Source organism: Montipora capricornis, chromosome 4, assembly GCF_036669925.1.
Source record: "Montipora capricornis isolate CH-2021 chromosome 4, ASM3666992v2, whole genome shotgun sequence".
NCBI lineage: Eukaryota > Metazoa > Cnidaria > Anthozoa > Scleractinia > Acroporidae > Montipora > Montipora capricornis.
The window spans coordinates 40,142,673-40,165,172 of NC_090886.1; the positions used below are offsets into that span (position 1 = coordinate 40,142,673).

General features: G+C 39.3%; 2 protein-coding genes across 2 annotated transcripts in view; one reads left to right on the forward strand and one right to left on the reverse strand.

Moving 5' to 3' along the window:
* LOC138046683 (uncharacterized) overlaps window positions 1-9,107 on the forward strand; it is a 20,537-nt gene extending 11,430 nt beyond the window's left edge. The window contains exons 10-16 of the mRNA XM_068893279.1: window positions 453-541; window positions 2,529-2,656; window positions 4,779-4,917; window positions 6,560-6,652; window positions 6,808-6,943; window positions 8,506-8,582; window positions 9,044-9,107. Coding sequence (XP_068749380.1) covers window positions 453-541; window positions 2,529-2,656; window positions 4,779-4,917; window positions 6,560-6,652; window positions 6,808-6,943; window positions 8,506-8,582; window positions 9,044-9,107 — 726 coding nt within the window. The remainder of the gene's footprint in view (window positions 1-452; window positions 542-2,528; window positions 2,657-4,778; window positions 4,918-6,559; window positions 6,653-6,807; window positions 6,944-8,505; window positions 8,583-9,043) is intronic.
* Window positions 9,108-9,625: 518 nt separating this feature from the next.
* Window positions 9,626-22,500, reverse strand: part of LOC138046684 (uncharacterized) — a 20,531-nt gene continuing 7,656 nt past the window's right edge. Inside the window, exons 6-15 of the mRNA XM_068893280.1 lie at window positions 22,461-22,500; window positions 20,959-21,034; window positions 19,646-19,731; window positions 18,544-18,603; window positions 17,664-17,752; window positions 15,574-15,701; window positions 13,322-13,460; window positions 11,563-11,655; window positions 11,272-11,407; window positions 9,626-9,706 (exon numbers count right to left, since the gene is read on the reverse strand). The exon at window positions 22,461-22,500 is cut by the window's right edge and continues 92 nt beyond it. Coding sequence (XP_068749381.1) covers window positions 9,626-9,706; window positions 11,272-11,407; window positions 11,563-11,655; window positions 13,322-13,460; window positions 15,574-15,701; window positions 17,664-17,752; window positions 18,544-18,603; window positions 19,646-19,731; window positions 20,959-21,034; window positions 22,461-22,500 — 928 coding nt within the window. The remainder of the gene's footprint in view (window positions 9,707-11,271; window positions 11,408-11,562; window positions 11,656-13,321; window positions 13,461-15,573; window positions 15,702-17,663; window positions 17,753-18,543; window positions 18,604-19,645; window positions 19,732-20,958; window positions 21,035-22,460) is intronic.

Below are 22,500 nucleotides of genomic sequence, written 5' to 3' on the forward strand. Positions count from 1 at the left end.
ATATTGTTTAAGAGCTACATGTTTTGTATTCTTTCATTGAATGGTCTTGAATCGAAAAAGAAGACTTCAGGGAAAATCTTTTATTGGAAGTAGATAATTTCCAGAGCTTGGAATATGGTGACCCAAAATTAGTAACATGATGCAGTTGAGGTGCAGATATACTGTACCTGGCAAGAAAGTAGACACTGCAGACAACCACATCAGATGTCAAATTTGAAAAACTGCTCATGTTTATTTTTCCGGAAACTGGAAGCCAGATATGGCGAAGAAAATACAGTATTAGTGAAATATGTCATATTGAAAAACCAGAAAACTTTTTGCTAAAAGCACAAAACCAAAAATTCTTATGCCTTGCTCCACACTAGTCATCCATTATCCTAGGAGGATTCTACCTGCTTTTAAGAAAAGTAATAAAACCTACTCCAATCTGTGTTTTGCATTTCTTATTATAGTGCATGTTTAGATTGCAGCCAGAGAGCAGACAATATAGAAGAGGCTGCAAACAGTACAACTTGAATTTTATAAAAACAGACGAAAGAAGGTAACAGAATCTTAGGCTTTTATTATGGAACTGATAAAAGTATGCAATGTATTAGAAACGTTAGTTATCAAACAGTAGACCCAGGGGAAGATATTGTCTTAATTATCTCCCTCTGTCATATCTGTACACCACTTTCATACATGTAGATGTCCATGAAAGTTCTAACTAGGTAATGTCCCCTTCCTTTCATTACACAGTGGTACATAAAGTCAAAAGTTAAACGTTGCAAAAAGTGAAACCTCTTCTTGTTCTCAATTTTTAAAGCCTAAGGCAGGAGCAGGGCCCCAAGGAAGGAAAATCATTCAAACTTTATCCTGGAAAAAAAATTTGAAATACATGTTTTCAGTGATGATTCTTTGCGGCAGCAACATGAAGCCTCGACTTAACGTACAGTAGTTCTAAGACACTGGGTAATTAATTAGTATATGTAATCGCATGGACCCGAGTGCAATTATGGATTAATTTTAAGTGTATTTTTAAAGTTTTCACAAAATTCGCAATTTGGAAAACTTTGAAAATGCAATTGAAATTAATCCTTAATTGACAAGGGCACATTGCGATTACATGTTTATCACATAAAGGGCAAAATTATCAAGGGAAGCCCGTTCAATGCTGCGACAAATCATTCCAACTTCGGTTAAAGCTCAATCCAACAAATCGTTGCTGTCGACAGAAATAGCTCTTATTTTAATTAAACTGAATTTTACATGTTGACAAAAAGCAGTTTAATCAGAATCAGATTCTGGAAGAGGATTCTCTTGTAACTTCGCGTGCGCAGAAGTGGATAAGCAACTGTTTTACCAATCAGGATCAAGTAAATCATGCCCTCTTGATTATCAATAATGCCCTTGTGATTACGTCTCAGCCAATCCCTAAACGGAAGAAGGTTTAGTTATAAATTATTCCAATCAGCAAACACGTTATCTTTACACAAAGGAAGAATTCATAAAAGGCTTATGGTAATTTACAACAGCTTATTTAAATCGACATATCCACAGTATGTAAAGGAACTACCGGTATTTATTCTTCGCAGTGCTAGTTACTCCCTGAGAGGTGAGAACATTCTGTCTTTGCCTATATAGATACCACGGACAACATTATCGACTAGAATGTATACGACATCAAGGAGCAAAAAAAAGGGACGCATTGCGTACGTGTATTAGTGCAGAAACACAGGGCTTTATTCCGTAACTATCAACTGAGCCGTGTTTTGTTTTCCAGAAGATTCAAGTTGTCTTTGCGTAATGGCTCTAATTATAGTACACAATATTGCTTTGGTACCGTATATCATTGTAGTGCCATGGCAGATGTCTTCGATAAATAGCTCCCTGAGAAGACAAGAAGTAAACTACTTAACCCAAAAAGATTGAAGAAAATCAAAGGGAATCGAGAAACATTGGCTTCGAGGCTGGCATGTTGATCATTTTCAAGTTTCCTTACAACTTCGTTTTCACCACAAGTTTAAGCGTGTACTCTGAGCTTCTGACAGATTTTCAAGACAAAAGTAATAAGCCCTCTCCGGCCGGGTTAGTATCTGGATGAAAACACCTCAAAATATACGACTTGTAGTCAGAATCCTAGGACCGAAAAATCTATTCCAACGCTCAAAAATGCGAACTTAACAAGGTATAGATTTGTTAGCCAGCTGTAGCCTGCTGTTATGTTTTCTCTCAAAGATATTAGCTGAATAGAGCCACTCTGTAAATTCGAGTTTTAAACAAACTTTATGTATGTACATTGTACGTATCAGCATTCAGTGATTTTTTTCCCGTATGTGATAAATATAATGTTGGGTTTCATAGTGTATCTTTTCCATTGACTTTACATGAAGTGGGATGACAAGATTATCATTAAATTATTTTTATTCTTACAAGGAACTTGTGTCATTAATTTCATAGGCGTTTTTTCTTTTCAATGAAGGGCACACCATAGATGCATATTTCCACTTTGGGTGTGCAATTAATTATCTGTTTCTTGGCTCTTGTAGATCAACACCCATCTCTCTTCTTCCATACTGGAGTGCACATGAAGGAGTGTTTGCCAGCAGTTTCCATGTCAAGGAATACCTGTCTTGGTTTAATGCCACTGCCACCGCCACCCCAGCAGAAAGTGCAAGTAAGTGCAGCCGCAGGGCTCCGCTGTTGTTTTGATTTATTTCCTGGTCCTTGTTGGTTTGGTGGATGCTCTTAGACATCACCCATTCCTAAAATTCAATGAAATAGGCGATAAAAGCAAGGATGACGATGATGATGATGATGACGACGATGGCAATAGACAAAGCAATAACACTATCTTGGTCTGAGAAAGAATTTTTCCCTCAAAATATCACCAAAAGGCAACCCTTACATCTTTCTAGGTGAAATATGCCAATGTTCTCTTGTTTCTTCTTGAAAACCTGGAAGGTGAAATAAAGTATCATAAATGTGGCCACAATATTATTGTTTGTGATTATTCACTTGCAAATCAAATTCAAACACCCCTACATTTGAGGATATGTGTACCATCGCTGAAAAGCTTCAAGATAATTATTTTCACAAAACCATAGAAAGATCCTACTCCTGCTGTTCCATTGATTGTTCGTTGATTCTGATGCTTTACCTGACAATGAATCCTCCCTGCCTTCCAAGTATTGGGCAAGTCAAGAAGTTACTAAAAGAGCTTATCCCCAGGAAAGCAACAGGCGCAGACAACATCAGTGCCTGGACTTTGAAAAACTTTGCTGAAGAACAGGCAGTTGTTGCCCATGATATTCTCTGCGCAAGTATCTCTGAGAGGAAATATCCCGCTTTATATAAACATGCTCTCGTTAGTCCTGTTCCAAAAGTTCGTCCACCAGAAGATATCGAGACGGATTTCAGACAGATATCTGTTCTTCCCGTCTTTGGTTAACTCTTAGAGAAAGTACAAATCATGTTAAATAAGGATGCCTTTAGAGTTAAAGGGAATCAACATGCCCTCTCTCAAGGTCGATCGACCGTATCGGCTCTTGTTAACATGACGCAAACATGGTTTAACGATACAGATAACAGACCAGGGGGCAAAAAGGCTATCCACTCCTTATTTATCGATTTTAGCAAGGCCTTCGACCTGGTCGACCACTCGATTCTTCTATCAAAACTTAAAGACAGGAGCATCAGCAAGTCACTGTGGCTATGGACAAAAAGCTTTCTTCAGGAAAGAACACAGCAAGTAAAGCTCCCTGGCAGTCTGTCATCAACGCAGATTTGTCCAGCAGGAGTACCACCAGGGTCTGTCATATCCCCTCTGTTGTTCAGTATATTCATCGATGACTTCGACGACTTTATACCTGTTGAAATGGAACGAGTACGGATGTGCAAAGACGCTGACGACTGTACAGTTTATGAGAGTGTACCAAATGGCTGCTCATCAAATATGCAGAAAGTCCTTGATGGCTTCCAAAGTTGGGCTGCTACAAATAATATGCTACTGAACCCAAGAAAACTAAAGATATGTGGATTTCCTTCTGCAAAAATCCTATCGAGCCGGACACTCTACGAATAAATAACACACAATTGGCGAGGGTATCCCAGTTTAAACTACTTGGAGTATGGCAGCAAAATAACCTACGTTGGAACTACCATTTTGAACAAACAACAAAGAAAGCCTGCCAGAGATTACAGTATATTATCTTCGTGAATGTAGGAAAGCAAGGTTGCCTTCGGGGATTGGCTCTACAGTTTATTGTACCGAAATCCGTCCACTCCTTGAGAATGCGTCACAAGTCAGGGGTGATCTACCACAGTATCTGGAAGGCGACTTACAGTCCATACAAAACAGGTGTCTGGATATCATAGGCATATCAAGAACATCTCTCCCAGCGTTGGAGCAGAGACGAATGGAAGCAACAAAGCGTAAATTGGAAAGAACGATAGAAGACATCAGTCATCCCAATCAAGCATTCTTCTCAAAGCCAAGTATAAGTCATAGTTACAATCTACGATCCAAACCTGGTCCAGTAGTCATACCAAGGTCTGGAACCCAAAAACTCTTTTATAGCAAGAGCCTCAAGGCTGCTAAATTCTTAAATGTATAGTTCACCTATATACATGTATCTATATTTACATTTATATTCATTATTTCCAGGTAAAACCGCAAGATCTGGAAATTATTTTATTGTAATTTTTACACTATTTCTTATATTGTAAATCCGTTGTATTTCTCTGTCAAAAATGGATTATTAAAGTTATTTTTAAAGTTATTATTACATTATTAACAGGGGCATCAAGAAGAAACGAAGATGCTTCAAAGTCTCATTTACAGTTACCGGCCACAAATAGAACGTCAAATCTTTCTGGGCAGTCAACAATGCAAAGAGTTGATGGACCTTACAGTGATGAAACTATCAATGCTATAAGGTGGGCATGCAGCACCCAGTTTGGAGCACTTGAGTTTTTTTAGCCTGCATTGCAGTTGGTTTGGCGAATTTTTGAATTTTTTTCCACCCGGGGTTGACTTGAATAGGGCCGCGCTAACCTGGACCAAAGTCCAACGAGAACGCGAGGCCGGGTGGGGGAGGAGGCGAGGAGAAAGAGTGAGACACCGCCTGCAATCAACTGCTCAACATTTTCGAAACCCCCGTTCGCCCGCGGGCGGAGAAAATATCGTTCCTGATTGGCTGATTAAGTGTCAGAAAAAATTCACCTGTCAGTCAAAATTTACTGCTACCTATCATAAAAGCGTAAAGACAAAACCGAGCGAAAAGAGCCGGTAGCTTAGATTTTCTGGTGTTCTTAAATAAGAGAAAAAAGACGTAAAACCACTATAATAAAATAATGGAGGTGATTTTTTGGTGGGCTCCCAAGGGATGTGGCAAGAGCTGCATATTTCAGCTTTTTCTAGCCGGCGAAATGTATCTTGCATCAATAAGCAACACTTTGAGAAGCATCGGTGACCAGATTAAAGATGCTGTTGGATTAGGGCTACGGCAACCTCGTGCCGGTTGCCAGATGTGTCCATTGGGAAGCTCCAGCATCGGCAGAAGATGCGCTGGACAAGACATTCAACGTGCTAAAGTGACATTCTAATAACTTTCACAAAAAAACTGTCACACCGTAGAAACAATGAGGGAAAACGTCAAGGTAGGTTGAAACGTTCGATCTTGTAAATATTTTCCTTAGCCGAATTAATTGTTTTCCGCCAATGTTTACGCAAGGCGCGCTTTGATTTGAAGGTAGTTACATCAAACTTGTGCTCGTCACACATGATCAAAAATGGGAGGTTTCGAAAATGTTGTGGCAGGGTGTATTGCAGGCGGTTTCTCGCTCTTTCTCCCCACCCCCTCCCCTTCGCTTGCTTTTCGCGTGGCCATTTACATTCAAGCGATCAGTCGAAAGTCAACCCCGGTGGAAAGAACTTCTAAAATTCACCAAACCCATTATGCTGGCTAGGATTTATTTCATCTGATGACCCATTGACCCCTGAACATCTGAACATCCCTCATTGACGATTTAAGTCGTTTGGTTTTCGACACAGTTAAATGTATTAATTCTCACTCCTTGGAGTCGAAGAGTTAATTAACAACCCACTGACTCCTGAATCGCTTTCTCCACTCCTATAAGTCAATGGGATAAATCATATTGTTATATCTCCCAACTCAAGTACGTTTTCCGATTGGAGGAGAACGTGTCACATGTCATGGATCAAACTCACTAACTCCCTAGGGAAAACAATGACTTGAACTTTCGACTCGCACGTGATCAGGAGATTTACGTTTGAAACAGCGGCAAATTCCGTGTAAAAATCCGTACACATACATGTATTGTTTTTATTTTGAGTTGGGAGGTATAACAAAACACTTAATGACTGACCCCACGGGAAACAGTGAGTTTTGTTTCCCTTCGGCTTCGCCTCGGGGAACATTGAGGGTTTCGGAGAAAGTAAACTCACTGTTTCCCTTGGGGCCAGCCATAAAATGCTCAGTATTCAAAAGGGTGTGGAAAGATGTTGAGGTAAGACGTCCAGTGTGTCAATTTAATTTTAACGATCACTGTTCTGCAGAACGTACTTCAAGGACCAAATATTTGATCTTAGAGAAAGTTCTGATTTCATGAGAATGCTGCATTGTGTTGTTCTCCTGGTTCTTGTAAACAGGTGAGTGCACTTAACGTTACATTACACTGTTTGGCTCTGCCCTGGCCGATAGTGCAGTCATCTGACAAACTTCTTTGTGTGCAGTTAAAATGGTATTACCTGTTGGTTTGATAGCCTTTTCGTTGTGTATTGTACTGCATTATTTATTTTGTTAGGGATAATCCTGAAGATCAATCTTCATGTTTGGTGGAAGCTTACCGACTGCTGCGAAGCAATGCTTATCAACTTCACTTGGTTATTCAGCAAAACCAATTGGTTCAAGACCTTGTAACATTCTTCTTGTCATGTGGGGTATGTATTCATACTGTAGATGACAAAAACAGTTACACACAAGTGCGTCAGCCATATTTAAACAACTAAAAGAGCGTATGAATGTAGAAAATAAGCTTGGAATTCGGAGGTCTAGAGAATACATGCACGCGTTAGGGTAAAGAACGAAAATCAATTTTCGAACATACAAAAGATTATAAATTACGTGAAAAAAATATTCGGTTAATTTCACATCGAAGGAGAAAACAATAGTATTGTTGTTTTTATTCTGAGGGACACTTCTGTTTCTGAGAACCCCAAACTGGCTGCAGTGACCAAGGTTTGATGGCAGGCAGCAAAGCTAACAATAAATGCAGAGTATGCCAAGGGGATTGCAAAACGAACCCAAATCACCTTAAATACCACCAGGCCCAGGTGTTCAAATGGCTGGATAACTTTATCCAGTGGATAAGTCACAATCTAACAGTTTCAGTCTGCAATGATTTCAGTATTTCCTTTCGCTGGCATGAGTATTCATGTTTAGGCACATCTAAGTAAGAGTAGGTACGAAAACCTTGGACACTGTTTAACGTGAAGTATATTTTACATTCTAGATACAGTCTAGTGACCTTTCCATTGGATGACGTTAATCCAGCCGTTGAACAACTGGGGCCAGAATATAACATATGGCAAACGTACAACTGTATTTTGATTTACATGCATGTACATTTCTTCTTCCCAATACCCTAAGGTCTGCCAACGGCGTTTTGAGGAGGATTGCAAGGATACCAACCAGAGCCCCAGATTAAGCTAGTGCTAGATTACTGGAAACTCGACTTGTTGTTGATTTTGTGACGAAAGAATGTGTCCACTAGATTTTTGGTCCTCAGTTTTGACATAGACTTTACTTTCCTTCTTCATAAGAGTACGATGTCAAGGCTTTTTCATTGGGCAAAATTCAAAGCTAGGTTGCTGTTTGCAGCGGTTATCAGTCACACGTGCCCCTCGATGACTTTTCATTTCTTGGTGGACGTCAATCGAATGTTTCCATGACAATAATCGTGTTCACCTTGCGGCAGTCGAATTCGTCATGGAAACGTTTGATTGACGTCCACCCAAAATTTAGTTTCGGAAAGTGAAAAAAAAATAGTTGTCCAGGGGCTAAGGTGACTGGTAACCGCTGCAACCGAAGATTATATTTTTAAGCTGCTTTTGAACAACTGGACCCAGTGCTTGGAAAGCGAATTTACCAGAGCTTTAAATGAAGCGCGCGTTACTTCTTGTCTTCATATTGTACCAGCTCCCCTAAACTTGGAACGTTGAAACATTTCGCACCATTGCTCATGTAAATTTGGCCATTTCATGGAGCTGTATTTCCGTGAAGTGCAGGTCATAGACAAAGGAGAGAAGTGATCCTCGCACTTTAATATCTGGACAATTTAAGCAATTGTCTCTTATTGACAGCTGAAATTTTGGAATAGAGACCTGCTCCTAAGTGGTTTCATAGCTTGCACCGTCTGCAAGAGACGTTTCTTTAAACTGTCCAGCTAAGTCCGAGAATCACGTCTCTCCTTTGCCTAAGTTAATCTTTTTATAATCCACAGATGGGTGCCTCAGATGTTGTACAGAATCACTTCTTGGCATACAGACATCATCTGAAGGAATTTTTCACCAGTTCTTTGTAAGGTTCACATCATTTTTACATTTTCGTATTACACCTTGTACTTTACACGTTTTAACATGATAATGAATAGAACACGGCATCAGTCTAAAGAGAGGTGTAAAAAGACTTTCACTTAATGTTAAGACCGCAAGATTGTATTTTACGGAAAATAAAGAACCTACAGTCCTCAGAAAGGCTGCGAGGTGAATTTTTTACCCTATGCGCAAGAAACAAAAAAAAAAAACGCTTTACTAGACTGCTGAAAAAACCAGAAAGCATCCTTTTCCGGAAAAATCAATGACAAACTACTCAATGGAAAAATCTTTGACACAATGTGAATGAAAAACGAGACTGATGAACAGACAGATGCTCTTTATAGAAATACGGCAGATACAAATTATTTACGTGGGATGCCATAGGCATCCACATCTAAAAATGGGTCGAGTTCCTTGTTTTTTTTTTGTTTTTCTTCATTGCAGCTTTGTTCCAACGACAATGGAGACCCTGGGAACGAGGATGTCTTCATTGGCCGCACTTTCATGACAGCCGTTGTCTCGCTTAACATTCCTGAAAGTGGTTTGTTTGCAGACTTCATTAAGCGGCTTAAAAATGATACGTGTTTTCAAGGGTAAGATTAAATGAGGAGAGAGCACGTGCCAACACAAAAATAAAAATAATAAAAATAGTACGCCTGTTATACAATAACAATGAAACAATCAAAGAAACGACGGAACAGAACAACAACAACTGTTACGAATCCCAACTTGCCGGAGGCAAACCAGTTGGCTTTTACAAGTGCAGCTGGGAAGTTGAGCCAGGGAATACCAGGATCAAATTCAACGAGTGGTCCGAGCGAGTCTGAACCCGGGATCCCGGATTTCAAGGCAAGCGCCCTAACCACTGGGTCACCACTGCCTCCCCGATTTGAATAACAGTAAGCGATTCCTTAAACGCTACAAGATTTTTCAAACACGTTTAAGAAAGCGAGCAACTTTACGACATTATCATGTTAAAACGTGAAAAGTACAAGGTGTAATACGAATGTAAAAATGATGTGAACCTTACAAAGAACTGGTGAAAAATTCCTTCAGATGATGTCTGTATGCCAAGAAGTGATTCTGTACAACATCTGAGGCACCCATCTGTGGATTATAAAAAGATTAACTTAGACAAAGGAGAGAAGTGATCCTCGGACTTAGCTGGACAGTTTAAGGAAATGTCTCTTGCAGACGGTGCAAGCTATGAAACCACTTAGGAGCAGGTCTCTATTCCAAAATTTCAGCTGTCAATAAGAGACAATTGCTTAAATTGTCCAGATATTAAAGTGCGAGGATCACTTCTCTCCTTTGTCTATGACCTGCACTTCTACGGAAATACAGCTCCATGAAATGGCCAAATTTACATGAGCAATGGAGCGAAATGTTTCAACGTTCCAAGTTTAGGGGAGCTGGTACAATATGAAGACAAGAAGTAACGCGCGCTTCATTTAAAGCTCAGGTAAAATTCGCTTTTCAACCACTGGGTCCAGTTGTTCAAAAGCAGCTTTAAAATATTATAATCTTCGGTTACAGCGGTTACCAGTCACCTTAGCCCCTGAAAAACTTTTTTTTACACTTTCCGAAACTAAATTTTGGGTGGACGTCAATCAAACGTTTCCATGACGAATTCGACTGCCGCAAGGTGAACACGATTATTGTCATGGAAACATTCGATTGACGTCCACCAAGAAATGAAAAGTCATCGAGGGGCACGTGTGACTGATAACCGCTGCAAACAGCAACCTAGCTTTGAATTTTGCCCAATGAAAAAGCCTTGACATCGTACTCTTATGCAGAAGGAAAGTAAAGTCTGTGTCAAAACTGAGGACCAAAAATCTAGTGGACACATTCTTTCGTCACAAAATCAACAACAAGTCGAGTTTCCAGTAATCTAGCACTAGCTTAATCTGGGGCTCTGGTTGATATCCTTGCAATCCTCCTCAAAACGCCGTTGGCAGACCTTAGGGTATTGGGAAGAAGAAATGTACATGCATGTAAATCAAAATACAGTTGTACGTTTGCCATATGTTATATTCTGGCCCCAGTTGTTCAACGGCTGGATAACGTCATCCAATGGAAAGGTCACTAGACTGTATCTAGAATGTAAAATATACTTCACGTTAAACAGTGTCCAAGGTTTTCGTACCTACTCTTACTTAGATGTGCCTAAACATGAATACTCATGCCAGCGAAAGGAAATACTGAAATCATTGCAGACTGAAACTGTTAGATTGTGACTTATCCACTGGATAAAGTTATCCAGCCATTTGAACACCTGGGCCTGGTGGTATTTAAGGTGATTTGGGTTCGTTTTGCAATCCCCTTGGCATACTCTGCATTTATATTATTAGCTTTGCTGCCTGCGATCAAACCTTGGTCACTGCAGCCAGTTTGGGGTTCTCAGAAACAGAAGTGTCCCTCAGAATAAAAACAACAATACTATTGTTTTCTCCTTCGTTGTGGAAATTAACCGAATATTTTTTCACGTAATTTAAATCTTTTGTACGTTCGAAAATTTATTTTCGTTCTTTACCCTAAAGCGTGCATGTATTCTCTAGACCTCCGAATTCCAAGCTTATTTTCTACATTCATACACTCTTTTAGTTGTTTAAATATGGCTCACGCACTTGTTTGTAACTGCTCTTGTCATCTACAGTATGAATACATACCCCACATGACAAGAAGAATGTTACAAGGTCTTGAACCAATTGGTTTTGCTGAATAACCAAGTGAAGTTGATAAGCATTGCTTCGCAGCAGTCGGTAAGCTTCCACCAAACATGAAGATTGATCTTCAGGATTATCCCTAACAAAAAAATAAATGCAGTACAATACACAACGAACAGGCTATCAAACCAACAGGTAATACCATTTTAACTGCACACAAAGAAGTTTGTCAGATGACTGCACTATCGGCCAGGGCAGAGCCAAACAGTGTAATGTAACGTTAAGTGCACTCACCTGTTTACAAGAACCAGGAGAACAACACAATGCAGCATTCTCATGAAATCAGAACTTTCTCTAAGATCAAATATTTGGTCCTTGAAGTACGTTCTGCAGAACAGTGATCGTTAAAATTAAATTGACACACTGGACGTCTTACCTCAACATCTTTCCACACCCTTTTGAATACTGAGCATTTTATGGCTGGCCCCAAGGGAAACAGTGAGTTTACTTTCTCCGAAACCCTCAATGTTCCCCGAGGCGAAGCCGAAGGGAAACAAAACTCACTGTTTCCCGTGGGGTCAGTCATTAAGTGTTTTGTTATACCTCCCAACTCAAAATAGAACAATACATGTATGTGTACAAATTTTTACACAGAATTTGCCGCTGTTTCAAACGTGCATCTCCTGATCACGTGCGAGTCGAAAGTTCAAGTCGTTGTTTCCCTAGGGAGTTGGTGAGTTTGATCCATGACATGTGACACGTTCTCCTCCAATCGGAAAACTTACTTGAGTTGGGAGGTATAACAATATGATTTATCCCATTGACTTATAGGAGTGAGAAAGCGATTCAGGAGTCAGTGGGTTGTTAATTAACTCTTCGACTCCAAGGAGTGAGAATTAATACATTTAACTGTGTCGAAAACCAAACGACTTAAATCGTCAATGAGGGATGTTCAGATGTTCAGGGGTCAATGGGTCATCAGATGAAATAAATCCTAGCCAGCATAATGGGTTTGGTGAATTTTAGAAGTTCTTTCCACCGGGGTTGACTTTCGACTGATCGCTTGAATGTAAATGGCCACGCGAAAAGCAAGCGAAGGGGGAGGGGGTGGGGAGAAAGAGCGAGAAACCGCCTGCAATCAACCCTGGCACAACATTTTCGAAACCTCCCATTTTTGATCATGTGTGACGAGCACAAGTTTGATGTAACTACCTGCAAATCAAAGCGCGCCTTGCGTAAACATTGGCGGAAAAACAATTAATTCGCTAGGGAAAATATTTACAAGATCGAACGGAAATTTCAACCTACCTTTGACGTTTCCCTGTCCATGTTTCTACTGCGTGACAATGACATATAGTGGACAATTTTTTGTGAAAGTTATTAGAATGTCACTTTAGCACGTTGAGAAATGTCTTGTCCAGCGCATCTTCTGCCGATGCTGGAGCTTCCCAATGGACACATCTGGCAACCGGCAACGAGGTTGCCGTAGCCCTAATCCAACAGCATCTTTAATCTGGTCACCGATGCTTCTCAAAGTGTTGCTTATTGATGCAAGATACATTTCGCCGGCTAGAAAAAGCTGAAATATGCAGCTCTTGCCACATCCCTTGGGAGCCCACCAAAAATCACCTCCATTATTTTATTATAGTGGTTTTACGTCTTTTTTCTCTTATTTAAGAACACCAGAAATCTAAGCTACCGGCTCTTTTCGCTCGGTTTTGTCTTTACGCTTTTATGATAGGTAGCAGTAAATTTTGACTGACAGGTGAATTTTTTCTGACACTTTATCAGCCAATCAGGAACGATATTTTCTCCGCCCGCGGGTGAAAGGAGGTTTCGAAAATGTTGATGGGGTTGATTGCAGGCGGTTTCTCACTCTTTTTCCTCGCCCCCTTCCCCACTCGGCCTCGCGTTCTCATTGGACTTTGGTCCAGGTTAGCGCGGCCATATTCAAGTCAACCCCGGGTGGAAAAAAGCGTCTAAAATTCGCCAAACCAACTGCTATGCAGGCTAAAAAAATCCAAGTGCTCTGAACTGGGTGCTGCATGCCCACCTTATAGCATTGATAGTTTCATCACTGTAAGGTCCATCACCTCTTTGCATTATTGACTGCCCAGAAAGATTTGACGTTCTATTTGTGGCCGGTAACTGTAAATGAGACTTTGAAGCATCTTCGTTTCTTCTTGATGCCCCTGTTAATAATGTAATAATAACTTTAAAAATAACTTTAATAATCCATTTTTGACAGAGAAATACAACGGATTTACAATATAAGAAATAGTGTAAAAATTACAATAAAATAATTTCCAGATCTTGCGGTTTTACCTGGAAATAATGAATATAAATGTAAATATAGATACATGTATATAGGTGAACTATACATTTAAGAATTTAGCAGCCTTGAGGCTCTTGCTATAAAAGAGTTTTTGGGTTCCAGACCTTGGTATGACTACTGGACCAGGTTTGGATCGTAGATTGTAACTATGACTTATACTTGGCTTTGAGAAGAATGCTTGATTGGGATGACTGATGTCTTCTATCGTTCTTTCCAATTTACGCTTTGTTGCTTCCATTCGTCTCTGCTCCAACGCTGGGAGAGATGTTCTTGATATGCCTATGATATCCAGACACCTGTTTTGTATGGACTGTAAGTCGCCTTCCAGATACTGTGGTAGATCACCCCTGACTTGTGACGCATTCTCAAGGAGTGGACGGATTTCGGTACAATAAACTGTAGAGCCAATCCCCGAAGGCAACCTTGCTTTCCTACATTCACGAAGATAATATACTGTAATCTCTGGCAGGCTTTCTTTGTTGTTTGTTCAAAATGGTAGTTCCAACGTAGGTTATTTTGCTGCCATACTCCAAGTAGTTTAAACTGGGATACCCTCGCCAATTGTGTGTTATTTATTCGTAGAGTGTCCGGCTCGATAGGATTTTTGCAGAAGGAAATCCACATATCTTTAGTTTTCTTGGGTTCAGTAGCATATTATTTGTAGCAGCCCAACTTTGGAAGCCATCAAGGACTTTCTGCATATTTGATGAGCAGCCATTTGGTACACTCTCATAAACTGTACAGTCGTCAGCGTCTTTGCACATCCGTACTCGTTCCATTTCAACAGGTATAAAGTCGTCGAAGTCATCGATGAATATACTGAACAACAGAGGGGATATGACAGACCCTGGTGGTACTCCTGCTGGACAAATCTGCGTTGATGACAGACTGCCAGGGAGCTTTACTTGCTGTGTTCTTTCCTGAAGAAAGCTTTTTGTCCATAGCCACAGTGACTTGCTGATGCTCCTGTCTTTAAGTTTTGATAGAAGAATCGAGTGGTCGACCAGGTCGAAGGCCTTGCTAAAATCGATAAATAAGGAGTGGATAGCCTTTTTGCCCCCTGGTCTGTTATCTGTATCGTTAAACCATGTTTGCGTCATGTTAACAAGAGCCGATACGGTCGATCGACCTTGAGAGAGGGCATGTTGATTCCCTTTAACTCTAAAGGCATCCTTATTTAACATGATTTGTACTTTCTCTAAGAGTTAACCAAAGACGGGAAGAACAGATATCTGTCTGAAATCCGTCTCGATATCTTCTGGTGGACGAACTTTTGGAACAGGACTAACGAGAGCATGTTTATATAAAGCGGGATATTTCCTCTCAGAGATACTTGCGCAGAGAATATCATGGGCAACAACTGCCTGTTCTTCAGCAAAGTTTTTCAAAGTCCAGGCACTGATGTTGTCTGCGCCTGTTGCTTTCCTGGGGATAAGCTCTTTTAGTAACTTCTTGACTTGCCCAATACTTGGAAGGCAGGGAGGATTCATTGTCAGGTAAAGCATCAGAATCAACTAATGGAACAGCAGGAGTAGGATCTTTCTATGGTTTTGTGAAAATAATTATCTTGAAGCTTTTCAGCGATGGTACACATATCCTCAAATGTAGGGGTGTTTGAATTTGATTTGCAAGTGAATAATCACAAACAATAATATTGTGACCACATTTATGATACTTTATTTCACCTTCCAGGTTTTCAAGAAGAAACAAGAGAACATTGGCCTATTTCACCTAGAAAGATGTAAGGGTTGCCTTTTGGTGATATTTTGGAGGGAAAAATTATTTCTCAGACCAAGATAGTGTTATTGCTTTGTCTATTGCCATCGTCGTCATCATCATCATCATCATCCTTGCTTTTATCGCCTATTTCATTGAATTTTAGGAATGGGTGATGTCTAAGAGCATCCACCAAACAAACAAGGACCAGGAAATAAATCAAAACAACAGCGGAGCCCTGCGGCTGCACTTACTTGCACTTTCTGCTGGGGTGGCGGTGGCAGTGGCATTAAACCAAGACAGGTATTCCTTGACATGGAAACTGCTGGCAAACACTCCTTCATGCGCACTCCAGTATGGAAGAAGAGAGATGGGTGTTGATCTACAAGAGCCAAGAAACAGATAATTAATTGCACACCCAAAGTGGAAATATGCATCAATGATGTACCCTTGATTGAAAAAAAAAAACGTCTATGAAATTAATGACACAAGTCCTTGTAAGAATAAAAATAATTTAATGATAATCTTGTCAGCCCACTTCATGTAAAGTCAATTGAAAGATACACTATGAAACCCAACATTATATTTATCACATACGGGGAAAAATCACTGAATGCTGATCCAGTACGTACATACATAAACTTTATTTAAAATTCGAATTTTCAGAGTAGCTCTACTAAGCTGATATCTTCGAAGGAAAACATAAAAGCAGGCTACAGCTGGCTAACAAATCTATACCTTGTTTAGTTCGCATTTTTGAGCGTTGGAATAGATTTTTCGGTCCTAGGATTCTGACTACAAGTCGTATATTTTGAGGTGTTTTCATCCAGATACTAACCCGGCCGGAGAGGGCTTATTACTTTTGTCTTGAAAATCTGTCAGAAGCTCAGAGTACACGCTTAAACTTGTGGTGAAAACGAAGTTGTAAGGAAACTTGAAAATGATCAACATGCCAGCCTCGAAGCCAATGTTTCTCGATTCCCTTTGATTTTCTTCAATCTTTTTGGGTTAAGTAGTTTACTTCTTGTCTTCTCAGGGGGCTATTTACCTAAGACATCTGCCATGGCACTACAATGATATACGGTACCAAAACAATATTGTGTACTATAATTAGAGCCATTACGCAAAGACAACTTGAATCTTCTGGAAAACAAAACACGGCTCAGTTGATAGTTACGGAATAAAGCCCTGTGTTTCTGCACTAATACACGTACGCAATGCGTCCCTTTTTTTTGCTCCTTAATATCGTGTACATTCTAGTCGATAATGTTGTCCGTGGTAGCTATATAGGCAAAGACAGAATGTTCTCACGTCTCAGTGAGTAACTAGCACTGCAAAGAATAAATACCAGCAGTTCCTTTACATACTGTGGATATATCGATTTAAATAAGCTGTTGTAAATTACCATAAGCATTTTATGAATTCTCCCTTTGTGTAAAGATAACGTGTTTGCTGATTGGAATAATTTATAACTAAACCTTCTTCCGTTTAGGGATTGGCTGAGACGTAATCACAAGGGCATTATTGATAATCAAGAGGGCATGATTTACTTGATCCTGATTGGTAAAACAGTTGCTTATCCACTTCTGCGCACGCGAAGTTACAAGAGAATCCTCTTCCAGATTCTGACTCTGATTAAACTGCTTTTTGTCAACATGTAAAATTCAGTTTAATTAAAATATGAGCTATTTCTGTCGACAGCAACGATTTGTTGGATTGAGCTTTAACCGAAGTTGGAATGATTTGTCGCAGCATTGAACGGGCTTCCCTTGATAATTTTGCCCTTTATGTGATAAACATGTAATCGCAATGTGCCCTTGTCAATTAAGGATTAATTTCAATTGCATTTTCAAAGTTTTCCAAATTGCGAATTTTGTGAAAACTTTAAAAATACACTTAAAATTAATCCATAATTGCACTCGGGTCCATGCGATTACATATACTAATTAATTACCCAGTGTCTTAGAACTACGTTAAGTCGAGGCTTCAGTGCCGCAAACAATCATCACTGAAAACATGTATTTCAATTTTTTTTCCAAGATAAAGTTTGAATGATTTTCTTGGGGACCTGCTCCTGCCTTAGGCTTTAAAAATTGAGAACAAGAAGAGGTTTCACTTTTTGCAACGTTTAACTTTTGACTTTATGTACCACTGTGTAATGAAAGGAAGGAGACATTAGCTAGTTATAGAACTTTCATGGACATCTATGAAAGTGGTGTACAGATATGACAGAGGGAGATAATTAATACAATATCTTCCCCTGGGTCTACTGTTTGATAACTAACGTTTCTAATACATTGCATACTTTTATCAGTTCCATAATAAAAGCCTAAGATTCTGTTACCTTCTTTCGTCTGTTTTTATAAAATTCAAGTTGTACTGTTTGCAGCCTCTTCTATATTGTCTGCTCTCTGGCTGCAATCTAAACATGCACTATAATAAGAAATGCAAAACACAGATTGGAGTAGGTTTTATTACTTTTCTTAAAAGCAGGTAGAATCCTCCTAGGATAATGGATGACTAGTGTGGAGCAAGGCATAAGAATTGTTGGTTTTGTGCTTTTAGCAAAAATTTTTCTGGTTTTTCAATATGACATATTTCACTAATACTGTATTTTCTTCGCCACATCTGGCTTCCAGTTTCCGAAAAAATAAACACGGGTAGTTTTTCAAATGTGACATCTGACGTGGTTGTCTGCAATGTCTACTTTCTTGCCAGCTACAGTATATCTGCACCTCAACTGCATGATGTTACTAATTTTGGGTCACCATATTCGAAGCTCTGGGAATTATCTATTTCCAATAAAAGATTTTCCCTGAAGTCTTCTTTTTTGATTCAAGACCATTCAATGAAAGAATACAAACCATGTAGCTCTTTGTGGAGAACACTGTCTAACAATATCACGATGAAATTAATGTAGGTTTTCCCTTATGCTTCATGTGTCACCAATGTATCCAAATGATAAAGATTTTAAGAATTTGTTTAGTTTAAGCAAAATGCACAATGTAGCAGCTTTTTTGTGTGATATTTTAAAGTTTCTGATGGACCTCAATGCCCCCTCAGTGTGCTACTGAAAGGTAAATTTATGCAAGCCTACATGTACAGAAGCTAGCATATGCATGTCACTGTTTTAACTTCTAAGTGATTTGAATTCAAATTTAAATCATGGATACATCATGAATTGTGTTCATGTGTGGACTGTATACACAGAGTCTACAAAATACCTGTGTTTCAGTAACCTTCTGAGCCAGGGCAGCTGATTTTAGCAGGGACAAGAAATGATCCTTGAAGGAATTGAGAATAGAAAGAAGTTCAAATCACACAAGAAAAAAACATACAATGTATTCTTCTCTGACGGCAGTAGATCATAAGGAGTCATTAAGCCTGGCACTGATTCAAATATTTACATGTAGCTTGAACGCTTCAGTTGCTTCAACTACAATACACACTTAATTGACCACTCCCCAAGGGGGCTTCTCAGGGCCAATGAAACACAAACACAACAAAACAGAACATTCAACAACTACTGTTACGAATCTCAACTGGCCGGAGGCAAGCTTAAGTTGGCTATTTACAATAAATTGCAGCTGAAAATACATTGCAATGTTGAACATGGGACTACCAGAAACAAATTTAACCAGTGGTCAGGACATGTCTTGAACCCAAGATCCCTGCATCTCAAGGCAAGCGCCCTAACCACTGGGCCACACTGCCCCCTCCGTCACTGTCCAAAATGTACAACAACAAAGCATTTGATGGTCTAGGAAGAATGCAATCTGTAATATAATTATATTATGCATTCACTGCCATGCATGCATTCACTTCCAGCAATGTATTAGGCATGCCACGTTAGTCGGTTTTTTTAAATTTCACTACAAACAAACAGAGAAAATGGTGGAAAGGAAGAACTTTATTGTAGTCATTTAATACTAGTAAGTTATGAAGATGAATATAATTTTTAGGTAATGAATGCTGCAAGATAAAACATGTACATGTAAATAACAGCAAAACAACAGAACGAGAAGTAAAGGCCTGGCCTGGGTTGTTCAAAAGGTGGATAACGCTATCCAGCGGATGAACACTAGCAAAATCAATTGAGTTATCCAGTGGATAGCGCTATCCATCGTTTGAACAACTGGGGCCTGGAGTTCAATTCTATGCATGCATATGTACATTAATGATATACATGTCCAGGTTGGAGAAGCAAGAGGATAAATCAGATAAATAGAGTAACTTTTGCTTTTGACTGACATAAGTTCAAGAGTCTATTAAATATTGCTTTCTGCAAGTAACACCAAACAAAAAAAACAAAATTTGAAGTCAAACCTGTTTGTCACAAAGAGCACCACATGTCCAAAATTGCTTAACCCAACGACCCTTCTGATGTATATCTTCCACAGGAACATTCACACCTTAAGAAATAAAGAAATCACTTTCAGGCCATTTTGCCCATCTTACGATGTGTGATGGGGTAGCAAGTTAATGCCAGCAAAACTTATTGAGACAGTCAGCTAAGCTAGCCCTTGCAAGTTTCCCTTTTGCCACAAACTGCAAAGAACTCCAACATAAAGTGATTGTTAAGTATTTATGCGTCAATGAGTCAATGAGTCAACGAGTTAGTGCAGTTAATTAAACCATAAAATGAAAGCTAAAATTTCAGAGAGTGCTTAGGCCTAATCACTGAAACGAGGGCTTAGGCTTAATCAACAAATTATTGCTATATTGACTGTGAGTCTCAAGGACTCATGACTCACGACTCATTGACTCATTGACTCATTGACTCATTTGACTCATAAAACATGCGTTCTCACATAAAGTACCCAGTCATCATTCGTTTGAAGTCTTGTGAAATGACTGAAAATCAAGTGATTCACAGCGGTTCATTGACAAGCCTTAATTGTATAAAAAATATTACACCTTAAATGTAAGTGCCAGTCATGCAGTTATCATTTTAAAATTTTATTTCTGTTTCCATTCTGACCAGGTTATAGTCAACTGATGAATGTTTTTTTCGATCCCAAATTGTCAAAGTGAATAACAAAGGGGAAAGACATTGGAGAAACTATACAAGTTGATAACTTTAAATATTTACAGCAACCAAACATGCACACAAATCTCCGGAAAGCCAATTGCACTTACATGTAGCAACTGAGCTACAATAAATATTTTTTTGATTTAAAGGATCTTGGAAGATGCAGTGGCCAAGTGGTTTTAGCATTCTAAACAACAGGTTCAGTGGCCCAGTTCAAGGCCTGGCTAGCTCAGCTCTTGGGACAAGACACTTTAAATCTCATACATGTAGTCTGCCTTTCTGCACCCAGGAGTATCAACAGGTAACAACCATCCATTGCTTGGAGACAACACTTGTGAAGGAGATGCACCCCACCCTGGGGGAAGTAGACATACATGTACATTGTAATCCTAGTCCCTGAATGCTACAGAAAGGGCAGCAGCATGGCCATGTGGCCTAAGAGCATGCTTTAAGAGCTCTTGTTACAGGAATTCAATTACACCATATGGCCCAGCAGGACCTACATGTATAGCTTAAGCCTGGTGGAAAGAGAGCTGATTGAAGAAAATTATACATATGCAATTCCTTAAACACAAATTTTGGAAACAAGAGAAAACAGTCACTATACCAAGAACAATGTGGACTTCATCATCTCTCATCAGCAGGATGTCACAAATAACTACCTTGGAAAATATTTCCACAGCCTAAAGGCAAACGCAATAAAATAAGATACAACTTTACAACTGTACGGTATTTGAATGCCACACCTTTCAAAGCATGGAAATGATCTTTGTCAATAAGAATTATACTTCATTGTTTCAGAATACAGGGATTGGATTTTCTCACTGTCTCAATAAACAAATTTTAATTCACCAAGGCCTTCAGCTGCATACATGTAGCCATCTCAGTTCAGTGCTTTGTTGTGTCATCTCTCTTGGGAATACAGTCCAGAAGAACTAAGCTACAAGTTGCAATGAGAGCTTTTGCAGATCTGGCCACAGATTTTGCATAGGTTCTGCAGTTGTACCTATGCGATAGTTCAGGATTCAGCTTTTTACCAACCACAATAATTATGCCAAACATTATTGTCTTGCAGCTGGTCATCAACTTCGGGCCTTAATTATCTTTAAATTTAATCATTATATGGCTTGTGTTTGAAGCCGATATAACACGCGCTCTGATTGGCTAATTGTGACTGAATTGTAGGGCATTATTCTCCCGTAATGCCCACTGGCCGATTACGGGCTTGCAAAAACAAAGCAAAAGGTAATTAAAAAGCCATATAATAAACTACTTACTAACCGAGCTAGCTCGAGCCGTTCTGGGGAATATTGACCCTCGGTCGTTTTTTTAAGGGCCACGCGGTTCGCGGTCCCTACGGCCCAAAACACAGGTCAATATTACCCCGTACTGCCCTCGAGCTCGGTTAGTAAGAAGTTATTAATTTAAAAGCAATACTTATGAATGCTCACCTGGTGACACCTACATGAATGGGCCATTTCCGAGTTGCTGGTTGTCTGGGTTTCGAAGTGAGTCTTGGTGCTCAACTATTGTAAGGGAAATGAGTTTCATTTGAATAAGAATATGCAACTCATTTCCATTTGAATAGTTGTGCACCAGGACTTGCTTTGAAACTGAGGCATGCAGCAACTCGGAAATGGGCTATTACTGTACTTTTACAAATCATTTCAAAAAATAAAGATAAAAGTAACATGACAGTCCAATGACTTACATGTAGATGACTTCAACATCATCATTATCAAAATGTGAAGAAATTAGTGCTCATGTTCATGTAAGGCAAGAAAATTAATATGCATTCCAAGACCCTACATTTGAAGGATTGACACGATGTAAGACCAGTGATCTTTTGTACAATGTATATACATAGGCAATTCAATTTATACTCAAGATATGTGGAGGAAATTTTGAGTACCAAGTTTTGAAATGCTTCTAATCAAGCATGAAACCACACATTACAGTTAACATTAATCTTTATTTTGAAATATCAAAGGATGCTGACTGGATGTTACTCTTGCTCATGAAGGCTAAGTAAGACACTAAAAAACCATTCTTGATCAATTTACATGAACATGTAAGAGGAAGTAGATAAAAAGGTTACAGTAAGCATACATGAACTTCCTCAGGTCCACTAATGCTGTACTCCATTCTT